The sequence below is a fragment of the Panicum virgatum genome, chromosome 9N, assembly GCF_016808335.1.
Source record: "Panicum virgatum strain AP13 chromosome 9N, P.virgatum_v5, whole genome shotgun sequence".
In the NCBI taxonomy this organism is placed as follows: Eukaryota; Viridiplantae; Streptophyta; class Magnoliopsida; order Poales; family Poaceae; genus Panicum; species Panicum virgatum.
Genome location: NC_053153.1, coordinates 54,380,280 through 54,392,315, shown reverse-complemented (window position 1 = coordinate 54,392,315; position 12,036 = coordinate 54,380,280). Strand labels below are relative to the sequence as shown.

Below are 12,036 nucleotides of genomic sequence, written 5' to 3'. Positions count from 1 at the left end.
GTGGGGGCCTCTATTTCTCGCTCGTGCGAGTGCGAGCTGAGCACCGCAGGTACCTCTTGCCCCCGCTCTCGGTCATCTTCTTCCCCTGACCATCCTCCGTCTGGCCGTACTCCGCCTCGGCCAGCATCTCTTCGCACCGTGCCGCCTGCCCACCACCAACCGCCACCTTCCAACTCCATCTTCTTCTTGTCTCGCCAGCGGCCACCGCCCACCGGTTGTCCAACTCCGTTCACCACCACCGTCGGACCGCCGCCGCTGCCGACCTCCTTTTCTAAAACCGGTGGCCATTGGAGCCCCGAAAACTCGAAACCCTAACCTCCGCCGCCTCGACCACCACCCCAGCTGCCGGTACCCTCGTCGATGGCTACTCCCCCACCTCTCACCGCTCGCCGACGCACTCCTCTATAAATTGGCTATCTATGAATCCCTGTATTACTAAAGCAAGCAATGATTCATTAGTCCATTAATTGGAAACGTTTGAAACCACTTAAAATTAGCGCTAGACGAGTAAAATATAAAAAGTCGAAGAAGTCCTCAATCGACACGTACTATATTACTACAAAATACATATAATATATACATTTTTATGCCAATCAGTATAATTATGGACATGGTCTTCCGTAGCAACATGGGCATATTGGCTAGTCATCAATCATCAATACTACAAAGGTTGAAACTTTGAGATACAACGTTCACCTAGATTTAGGTCCCTTGCCCCCTCACAGATGGATCCATCTGTAAGGAGGGTGGACCGAAAAAACTAAGCCAAGCAAAATGATTATGCCAAATGTCGAGTTTTTTTTCTCACCGCAACGATCCCTTTACCTGCCCACCATGCCCACCCCAAACTGCCGCCAATTCCTCCGCGCCATCACCGGCACCTTCCATCCTTCCCCTACCACAGAATTTCCTTTGCCATGCCTCCTCTCCGTATCCTCATCCCATCTAAACCATCCTGCTCAACATGCGGCGTAGGGAGACGGTGAGTGGTGGGCCCGGTAGAGGTAGTGAGCGTTGTGGTGGCGTGCATGGCGGAGGCGGTGCGAAGGACAGCAATAAGGGTGGAACGTGCAGGGAGCACGAACGATTCAAATCTAATAGAAGTATCTAGTTTTTATTTTTTATTAAGCATTATCTTAACATAATATGCCGGTTTTCACCTCTAAAACTTTTTACCTTGTAAAGAATCCTTAAAGAATATTACTAAAATCAAATAGATATGTACTTCTTTCAAGATAATATAAAATCAATATATAGATTTTTTCCTTGTAATCATGGTTCTAGATAAAAGATTTTTTTAACAAAAATATCGTCATCGCTACTTAAAAAAGAAAGAGAATATTTTTTAAATATCATATTATAAAAGTACTAGTTATATTTGAAATTTGGCTAGTGCAACTACACTGTGATCTTCAATTTCGACGAAGACGTACAACCAACCAGCGATTCACTTATCACTAAAGTTTAGGAGTTGTCATAATACCCCCCAAAATATGTGATGAACAGCAGAATGTATATTTTAGTCAAAAAGTTAAAATTGTATTTAAATAAACACAACTTGCAAAACATATGAAGATTATATTCTTCTATATATTTAGGATTGTTAGTTTCAATAAGTAGTTAATAAAACTTCATTTTTCATTTTTAAATTAAGTCTACACTTATTTAAAAATCATGTAATAGAATAATACATATTTAGGAACAAAATTAAGAATGTAACAATACATATCTATATAATCCTACGTCTGCCACTGTGGAACAGACGGTCAGTATCACGTACAAGTTAACAGCTAGAAGCTGGTCGGGGCTGTCATGGATCACTGGCGGAGATCCAGCCACGATGTTTACAAAGGCTCCAGTATAGGACATCTCCATCTAGAAGGTGGTGCGGCTAGGGCTGTCGACAGGAAACCAAGGGTCGGAGGTGGTGGAGACGTCAGTTTGGGCGAGCTTGTTCTCCATAGCCTGACAGAGCCACGATGGAAGCTTCTCCAGCACGTCCAAGATGGATGATGGCTCGATGGTAAGCTTCAGCTCGGCAATGAGGTCGAGGATGCTTCCACTTCCATAGTTGAAATCCGTGTTGTCGCCAGTTTCTTGGGAGGAGGGTAGCACAGTCGGCTGCTTGCACATGCGCTTGGGGAGAAACGTGCAATGGCATGGTCGCCATTGCTCGAGGCGGATGAGGCCGTTGTGCACGGGTTGTCAGTGCTTGCGCCTGTGCCTTAGGAGGAGGGATCCGACATGGCCAGGTTGCCGCTAACGCTACTTGGAGGAGGGAGGTGGAGGAGAAGACTAAGCCGAGCGAGGGCAAGGCTGTCTACACGTGAGCCCACTGAAAAAGGGAGGCAATTTTTGTTGCCTGCGCCTGGTCATCGCGGACCCAACTCCCACCCAAGTCACCGACGGTTGGATCCTGCAGCTAGCATGCAGGGGAGAGACGTAGGCAGAGTTTAAGTCGTAAGTCCCGTCGCATCGCATGTTTAAACACTAATTAGAAATACTAAATATAGGCTTAATACAAAATTAATTTTATAAGTCATGACTTAATCACGAGACGAATCTATTAAATCTAATTAATTCATAATTTGACCAGTAATTTCTACAATAACAATCCGCTAATTGTGTATTAATTATACTTAATAGATTCGTCTAGAGCTCTAATTACAACTTATGCAATTAATTTTATATTAAATTGACATTCTAACATTCGAATTGATATCCGAACATTCAATGTGACAACTACTTGTAAACCAAACGAAACCTAAATCAGGCGTGCTTCACCGGGAAAGGAACCCGCGATATTCCTAAAATATACCCCACGGTCAAAATCTGACTTTTCTGAATGTTGCTGCCTTCGCACCGCTTAGTCAGACCACGTTACCCGACTGATCATATCACGCGGCGGGGGATCAGTCGGCGAGACTCGTTGATGATGAAGCGTAGAATTATTAATACTCAGCAAGTTAGCATACTAATCCCGGCCGACGTGTAGTGGTGCGGTGCACTTGTACCTAGGGGTGGTAATGGGCCGAATATTTTGAACTAGAAAATCTAAGGGCTGGGCTCTAAAATGGTCAGCCTCTAATCTTATATAATTTTGAACTAAATAATTTTAAGAATTTTGTTGGGCTATGAAGATACCACTAGACCTATAGCCCATTACCACAACTACTTGTACCAGCCTTGCGCGCCGTCGACAGAGCCGCGTCAGCCGGCAACTAACCCCGCGTCGTCACGCTGTAACAAGCGGAGCAGTCGGCTGCTGTCTCTGCCTGTCAGTATCGCGGCTCACCCTGCTGCACCAACCGTTCCACGATAGAGATCTCTCGTCCCTGATCGCCTCACATGATCTGATGATCAGCGTCGCTGCAACGTTGTTGGTGCGCGGAGGGGAGAGAGCGATAAGAGGCGTGGCGTGCGAGGACAGGCAAGGGTCAGTGGTTAGGGCCGCGATCCCTCCACGCAGGATCCGAGTCAGATGTCGAAATTCCCACGGAAATTCCGCCGCCCGACGGATCCTGGCACCCCCGCGATCTCGCGGCCCGCCCATGGCGCCATGCGGCCCGCTAGCTGTCCCGCCCCGTCCCGTCCCGTTGCGCTGCCGGCCTCACGCGCTGACTCACCCCGCCCCGTTTCCGGTTCGCGTTCCACGACTTCCACCTGACCTCCAGCTCATCTCCGGATTCCGTCCCGGCCACCCTCCGCGAGCTCCCTTTCCACCTCACGTCGTGGTGATCCTTCCTTGTATAAAGCAGCCGAGCCGAGCCCCCGCCTGCTCTCCCCCAATCTTGGATTCACCTAAACCCGATACCTTTCCTCGGGGACCTTGACGAAAACAGCCGCCTTTTCTCCTGTGTTTTATATAAGCCGCTGCCGCGCCGGGTTGGGTTCCCACACATTGCATTGCGATCGCGTCTCCTCCTCCTCCTCCACGCCCTGCCTTGGTAGCTTGCACACACAAGCGCGTCGTTCCTTCTCTCCTTCTCTGTCGCCGGGAAAGCGCCGCCGCGCACCCCCCTCGCTTGCGTTCCGTCCCGTTCCCTCGGGGGCTCGATCCGGCAAAGGCCCGACCTTCCATGGCCATCGCCTCCCGCGTCTCGAAGCGCGCGCTGTCCACCCTCGCCGCCGCCAAGCTCCCGGAGGCGGTCGCCGCCTCGGAGCCGCTGCCGCCGGCCGCGCCGGCGCCGTGCGAGAGGGCCGGCGGCAGGGTGCTGCGGTTCGAGGACACCGGGCGGCTGTTCGCCGGGGAGCCGACGTCGGCGCTCGTGCGCACGCTCGCCGCGCTGCAGGCGCTCTCCGTGGGGCCGCTGGTCGACGCCGCGACCGCGGCGCTGCGGTCGCCGGCGGTGGCCGGCAGCGCGCTGGGCCGCGCCGCGGCCAGGGCCACGGCGTACCGCCACTTCTGCGCGGGCGAGACCGCGGACGAGGCCGCGGCCGTCGTGCGCCGGCTGTGGCGCGGCGGCATGGGCGGGATCCTCGACTACGGGATCGAGGACGCCGAGGACGGCCACACCTGCGACCGCAACGCCGCCGGGTTCATCGCCGCCGTCGACGTCGCCGCCTCGCTGCCGCCGGGCTCGGTGAGTCGCCGTCGCCGTCGCCGCTTACTCTTCCGTTCCTTCCTTTTTTTTTCAGCGGCTTGCGTGGCGGGGGGACGGGAGCACGCCACGTCGGACGGAATCTTCGGTGCCGTCTGCCGCCTGCGCGAGTGGACCCCCGGATTCCGTGGGAATCTTCTGGTAGTAGACTCCCTAGTGAATCGCCCGCTTGTCTAGCTGCCTGGTGCTGATTCGGTCACTGCTCGTGGGCCCTGAAAACCAGCACCTGATTTTAGCATGTCTCTCTTGCCCCGTCCCCACCGCTCGTTCCCAGCCCAAACCCTCACATCAAAACCCCTAGACCACACGATCGGGATCTTTATTTAGACATTCCTAATCACTGCGTTAACAGCGCGTTAAACCTCACGGATTTGTGGTTAACCTCAAATCTCAAAGAATTACTACTATGTAGGAGTAGTTAGTCAGGCTTAATTAAGAGCCGTCTTTAATCTGTTGCTGACGTGCACGCAGGCGAGCGTGTGCATCAAGATCACGGCGCTGTGCCCGATCGCGCTGCTGGAGAAGACGAGCGACCTGCTGCGGTGGCAGAAGAAGCACCCGTCGTTCAGCCTGCCGTGGAAGGCGCACTCGTTCCCGATCCTGTCTGACTCCAGCCCGCTCTACCTCACCGCGTCGGAGCCGCCGGCGCTGACGGTGGAGGAGGAGCGCGAGCTGGAGCTCGCGCACGAGCGGCTGCTGGCGGTGTGCGCGCGGTGCGAGGAGCACGGCATCCCCCTGCTGGTGGACGCCGAGTACGCGACCGTGCAGCCGGCCATCGACTACTTCACGCTCGTCGGCGCGCTGGCGTTCAACGGCGGCGAGGCCCGCGCGGCGGACGGGGAGCGCCCCATCGTGCACGGCACCATCCAGGCGTACCTCCGCGACGCGCGGGACCGGCTGGAGGCCATGGTGGCCGCCGCGGAGCGCGAGCGCGTGCGCCTGGGACTCAAGGTCGTGCGCGGCGCGTACCTGACCCGCGAGACCCGGCTCGCGGCCTCCCTCGGCGTGCCGTCGCCGATCCACGGCAGCATCCAGGACACCCATGACTGCTACAACGGCTGCGCCGCCTTCCTCCTCGACCGCGTCCGCCGCGGCTCCGCCTCCGTCATGCTCGCCACCCACAACATCGAGTCAGGTAAAAATCCAAGCTCTGTTTTGCGACGAGCGACGCAGACTCGCCCGGTGGAGCAGCGCCGATCCAACTCACGAAATCTTTTCCGTCTCCCGTAGGCCAACTCGCGGCGGCGCAGGCGCTGGAGCTGGGGATCCCCAAGGGCGACCGCAACCTGCAGTTCGCGCAGCTGATGGGCATGGCGGACGGGCTGTCGCTGAGCCTCCGCAACGCCGGGTTCCAGGTCAGCAAGTACCTGCCGTACGGGCCGGTGGAGCAGATCATCCCCTACCTGATCAGGCGCGCCGAGGAGAACAGAGGCCTCCTCTCCGCCTCCTCCTTCGACAGGCAGCTGCTCCGGTACGGCCACGCATCGTTCTGCCGCAAGATGAACCTGTGTTATTCAGAGAGCGCCATTGATGCGAAGTGATCTGATTCCTTTTCTTTGCTTTCATGATCTGGTGCAGGACGGAGCTGGCGAGGAGGGTCAAGGCTGCGGTGGTGGGCGCGAGTGAGGCGAGCTTGCGGAGCCTGTGAGGCTGTGAAGCTGGTTGCTGGGACAAGGGCGAGTTGAAGGCTAGAAGCTGTAAATACACCCTTCGGTCTTCAGGCATTGATGTATCCTGGATTTTGTTGAATAATTGAATGAATAGAACAATGTTCTTCTAGGATTATTCGAGGGATTAATTGATTATCTGGCCATCTTTACGACTTTAGTGGGGGCCTCTATTTCTCGCTCGTGCGAGTGCGAGCTGAGCACCGCAGGTACCTCTTGCCCCCGCTCTCGGTCATCTTCTTCCCCTGACCATCCTCCGTCTGGCCGTACTCCGCCTCGGCCAGCATCTCTTCGCACCGTGCCGCCTGCCCACCACCAACCGCCACCTTCCAACTCCATCTTCTTCTTGTCTCGCCAGCGGCCACCGCCCACCGGTTGTCCAACTCCGTTCACCACCACCGTCGGACCGCCGCCGCTGCCGACCTCCTTTTCTAAAACCGGTGGCCATTGGAGCCCCGAAAACTCGAAACCCTAACCTCCGCCGCCTCGACCACCACCCCAGCTGCCGGTACCCTCGTCGATGGCTACTCCCCCACCTCTCACCGCTCGCCGACGCACTCCTCTATAAATTGGCTATCTATGAATCCCTGTATTACTAAAGCAAGCAATGATTCATTAGTCCATTAATTGGAAACGTTTGAAACCACTTAAAATTAGCGCTAGACGAGTAAAATATAAAAAGTCGAAGAAGTCCTCAATCGACACGTACTATATTACTACAAAATACATATAATATATACATTTTTATGCCAATCAGTATAATTATGGACATGGTCTTCCGTAGCAACATGGGCATATTGGCTAGTCATCAATCATCAATACTACAAAGGTTGAAACTTTGAGATACAACGTTCACCTAGATTTAGGTCCCTTGCCCCCTCACAGATGGATCCATCTGTAAGGAGGGTGGACCGAAAAAACTAAGCCAAGCAAAATGATTATGCCAAATGTCGAGTTTTTTTTCTCACCGCAACGATCCCTTTACCTGCCCACCATGCCCACCCCAAACTGCCGCCAATTCCTCCGCGCCATCACCGGCACCTTCCATCCTTCCCCTACCACAGAATTTCCTTTGCCATGCCTCCTCTCCGTATCCTCATCCCATCTAAACCATCCTGCTCAACATGCGGCGTAGGGAGACGGTGAGTGGTGGGCCCGGTAGAGGTAGTGAGCGTTGTGGTGGCGTGCATGGCGGAGGCGGTGCGAAGGACAGCAATAAGGGTGGAACGTGCAGGGAGCACGAACGATTCAAATCTAATAGAAGTATCTAGTTTTTATTTTTTATTAAGCATTATCTTAACATAATATGCCGGTTTTCACCTCTAAAACTTTTTACCTTGTAAAGAATCCTTAAAGAATATTACTAAAATCAAATAGATATGTACTTCTTTCAAGATAATATAAAATCAATATATAGATTTTTTCCTTGTAATCATGGTTCTAGATAAAAGATTTTTTTAACAAAAATATCGTCATCGCTACTTAAAAAAGAAAGAGAATATTTTTTAAATATCATATTATAAAAGTACTAGTTATATTTGAAATTTGGCTAGTGCAACTACACTGTGATCTTCAATTTCGACGAAGACGTACAACCAACCAGCGATTCACTTATCACTAAAGTTTAGGAGTTGTCATAATACCCCCCAAAATATGTGATGAACAGCAGAATGTATATTTTAGTCAAAAAGTTAAAATTGTATTTAAATAAACACAACTTGCAAAACATATGAAGATTATATTCTTCTATATATTTAGGATTGTTAGTTTCAATAAGTAGTTAATAAAACTTCATTTTTCATTTTTAAATTAAGTCTACACTTATTTAAAAATCATGTAATAGAATAATACATATTTAGGAACAAAATTAAGAATGTAACAATACATATCTATATAATCCTACGTCTGCCACTGTGGAACAGACGGTCAGTATCACGTACAAGTTAACAGCTAGAAGCTGGTCGGGGCTGTCATGGATCACTGGCGGAGATCCAGCCACGATGTTTACAAAGGCTCCAGTATAGGACATCTCCATCTAGAAGGTGGTGCGGCTAGGGCTGTCGACAGGAAACCAAGGGTCGGAGGTGGTGGAGACGTCAGTTTGGGCGAGCTTGTTCTCCATAGCCTGACAGAGCCACGATGGAAGCTTCTCCAGCACGTCCAAGATGGATGATGGCTCGATGGTAAGCTTCAGCTCGGCAATGAGGTCGAGGATGCTTCCACTTCCATAGTTGAAATCCGTGTTGTCGCCAGTTTCTTGGGAGGAGGGTAGCACAGTCGGCTGCTTGCACATGCGCTTGGGGAGAAACGTGCAATGGCATGGTCGCCATTGCTCGAGGCGGATGAGGCCGTTGTGCACGGGTTGTCAGTGCTTGCGCCTGTGCCTTAGGAGGAGGGATCCGACATGGCCAGGTTGCCGCTAACGCTACTTGGAGGAGGGAGGTGGAGGAGAAGACTAAGCCGAGCGAGGGCAAGGCTGTCTACACGTGAGCCCACTGAAAAAGGGAGGCAATTTTTGTTGCCTGCGCCTGGTCATCGCGGACCCAACTCCCACCCAAGTCACCGACGGTTGGATCCTGCAGCTAGCATGCAGGGGAGAGACGTAGGCAGGTTGGATAAAATTTACTTCCTCTATCCTAAAAAAATACAATTCTAGTAAGAATTTGGGGAGAGAGAGAGAGGAAGATGGGTGCGATTATGCATCACGTGAAGGCTGAAGCAAATGCTTCCTATAGTAGGGACGGTCCGTTTAACTGTGTGACTGCTGCGGTGCTAACTAAATAGAAGAAGAAATTGTGTACATGCATGCAGAAAAAACAATAAAAACTATATCACCCACATGCATGCAAATCCGAAACTAAAAAAACTATGAGTATTAAACCGAGCCTCCAAATAAAGTTAAGTTGTACCATTAGTTTTCTTGTAACAAGTTCTTCAAAATAAGATTACACTTGCCTATATTTGAATGGTATTTTTAAATATTTTTAATACTAAAAAATTACATCCAAATTTTGGGAACAAATATTTTAACAACAAGATCAAATTATTATTTTTACGAACAAAAAGCTAAACATCATGAACAAATAATAATATACAACGGACAAAAATATTAAATTGGATGAACGTTTGAATCAACATAGTCGAACAATTTAATCTACAAAGAGAACAAATAATTTAGCGTCACGAACAATTAGTTACACACATATATGAAGAAAAAATGCATCTATATTGAAAAATATTATTATAAACACATATATACGTGCTAAACAAGTAGTCTACAATATTATAATAGTTTTATATAATGAATGATTCATAATATTATAACATTATAGAATAATATATTATTTTCAAAATGGAAAAATTGAAAATACCGTTGTACTTTTGATCAATCAAATATTTTAATATTTGCACAAATATAATATAATATGAAATAATAAATTTTTATTGCAGCAATAATCTCATATATAATCAGGATATAAATTTTCACTAACAAATCCTAAAATTATTAGTTTATCATGGATTATAAAATGGAAAACAACATATATGTGATTTGTAATAAAAATTAAATAAGTAAATATGAGAAAATAAATATAAAATAAAAATATATACCAGTTTCCAAGCACGTAATGTTTCCATCTAATTTTTAGTTTGGTCCCCTTGTGTCACTGGCAGGTGAACCATAGTTTATCCCGTATGCTAGTCGGATTAGCCATCCGTCCATGATTGAATCATGTAGAACCCTACAAATTAACGCACAACAACTATATGTACCTAAACTTATACCAACTTTATCGTTAGCAACGCACGGACATATTTTCATAATAAAATTAGCAAAATAAAATGAGAAAGTAATTGAAGAAAACCAAACGAGCAACAAGGGAAGAAATGAGCTTAAAGGGTATGGAAGAATATAAAACAAGTAACGTGAGGAATAGCAACACAAGTAAAAAGAAAAAGAAAAAGAAAAAACTAAATAAAGAAACGGAAGAACCAGGCTTACAGATCCCCTCCTCTTCCGTCAAAATCAGTAGAACTGCTAGCGCATACTACACGACATGCCACACCAGGATTCAGCTGCAAGATAAATAGTCAAACAATCATGCGCTAACGGGCCACACCGCACTGTTAGGTCGAATATGCAAAAGGAAAAGCCCAAGTGCTGATCGATTGCTCTTCGGGCGATGTAGCAGTGCTGGAAGAGTTAAAATAGAAGGCCGAGGGGTTTTTTTTTTGAGAAACCGGATTTATATTTCATGCAGAGTTTTCAGTGGTTGCATCCCAAATCTTACAAAGAACACCTTTGAAAGAAATGAAAAGTACGACTCAGTCCTTGTAAACTCCCGGCTTTCGTCGCCATCGGTGGCTGGAACACGCTACGTGAAGCTGACCACCACTACGGCGAAGCTACACAATTTTTTGTTGCCATCTTGTATAGCAAATCAAACTCGAGTTGCTTTTTTGACGCTGAACGACCCGGCTGGACAACATCGCCGGATGCTGAAGAATTTGACACCGCAAGTACTAGAGTCCCAGCTCCCTGGACGGTGACGAACATCGAGGGGGACCAAACCCACCAGAAAAAGGCGGTAACCCAAGACAACCCAACATCTCATTGAGCTGGTATACATACCTTCCAGATCTACCGCCGGCGATGACGGAATCGAGGAAGGAGCCGAACCTGATGTTATTGCTGCTAACGGTGTTGGGGAAACCGTCGAAGATGCTAAAGACGCCCACGCCATCGCACAGATTTGGTGTCGACCTCTCCACACCTCCGTTGTTGCAAACTAGGGCTGCAGCAACATAGGAAAGAAACACCCACCTCCAGGGTGGATCGACGGAAAGGTCGACGAACACTCCAACCTTGCCATCGCCACCGAAGAGGGACCTTATTCTCCATGGAGCACCACCAAAGAAGGAAGCTTCAGATTCACCAACCTCATCACCGGATTCACGGACAACACCCCCTTCAGTTCCACTCTAGTGGACCAAAAGACTGGCGTCCATCCGCATATCGCCACCGGGAGGCTAACCCTAATATATAGCTAATATACACAGGGGAGAATGAATTCGCCAATTCGATCAAGCCCCCTCCTCCGCCGCCACCAATGAGGGCGGTGGATGCGAGAAAGGTGACGAATCGGCGGAGAAGACGAGAAACGCCTTTCGCTTTGCCTCTTCTGCGCTAGGCCGATTTGCCTTATAACTAGTGAGTAAAATTGTGGAGGCCTGAATTGTTTCTTCACTAGTATATTCTAGAATAAGCTTTCAACTATTCAGTACATGTATGAACGCATAGGCTCCAAGTAAAAATGACTGTAAGCTACTACACATTTACTGCACATTCTAGAATCTTTGGACATTTCTAGAGTTACCTCACTGAGAAGGAAATGAATTAGCTTCCAACAGTTATATGGTTTACGTGGACATATATGAAACGTGGGTAGCGACAAGTTGGATTTAGTTGTGATTTTTAGAAAATAGGAGGTGTTTTTTTTGCAAAATGTCCAAAACAACAACTTTTTCCCCATGGGTTGCGGGGAAAGAGGCCAAAGGGAGGACCTTTTAATCAATTTTAATAAAGCTGTAGCGCCAGGCCAATTGGCCTTATAACTGACGAGTAAAATTGTGGAGGCCCGAATTGTTCACTTGTATATTCAAGAATAAACTTTCGGGTACTCAGTACATGTATGAACCCATAGGCTCCAAGTAAAAACTTACTGCAAGCTGCTGCACATTTTCTAGAATCCCGCTTGACGATTCTAGAG

At 48.7% G+C, this 12,036-nt stretch overlaps 1 protein-coding gene across 1 annotated transcript; it reads left to right on the top strand.

The window, feature by feature from the left end:
- Positions 1-3,910: 3,910 nt before the first annotated feature.
- On the top strand, positions 3,911-6,428 carry LOC120692808 (proline dehydrogenase 2, mitochondrial-like). Its single transcript, XM_039976203.1, has 4 exons — positions 3,911-4,583; positions 5,073-5,736; positions 5,832-6,072; positions 6,180-6,428. Exons 1-4 carry the CDS (start codon positions 4,080-4,082, stop codon positions 6,247-6,249), a joined length of 1,479 nt encoding a protein of 492 aa, XP_039832137.1. The 5' UTR covers positions 3,911-4,079; the 3' UTR covers positions 6,250-6,428.
- The last annotated feature ends 5,608 nt before the right edge of the window (positions 6,429-12,036 follow it).

Excerpts from the sequence above, each read along its gene's own strand:
- LOC120692808 (XM_039976203.1), top strand. The coding sequence starts at position 4,080 with ATGGCCATCGCCTCCCGCGTCTCGAAGCGCGCGCTGTCCACCCTCGCC. Across the intron at positions 4,584-5,072 it reads CCTCGCTGCCGCCGGGCTCG|GCGAGCGTGTGCATCAAGAT; the intron begins GTGAGTCGCCGT and ends ACGTGCACGCAG. Across the intron at positions 5,737-5,831 it reads CACCCACAACATCGAGTCAG|GCCAACTCGCGGCGGCGCAG; the intron begins GTAAAAATCCAA and ends CGTCTCCCGTAG.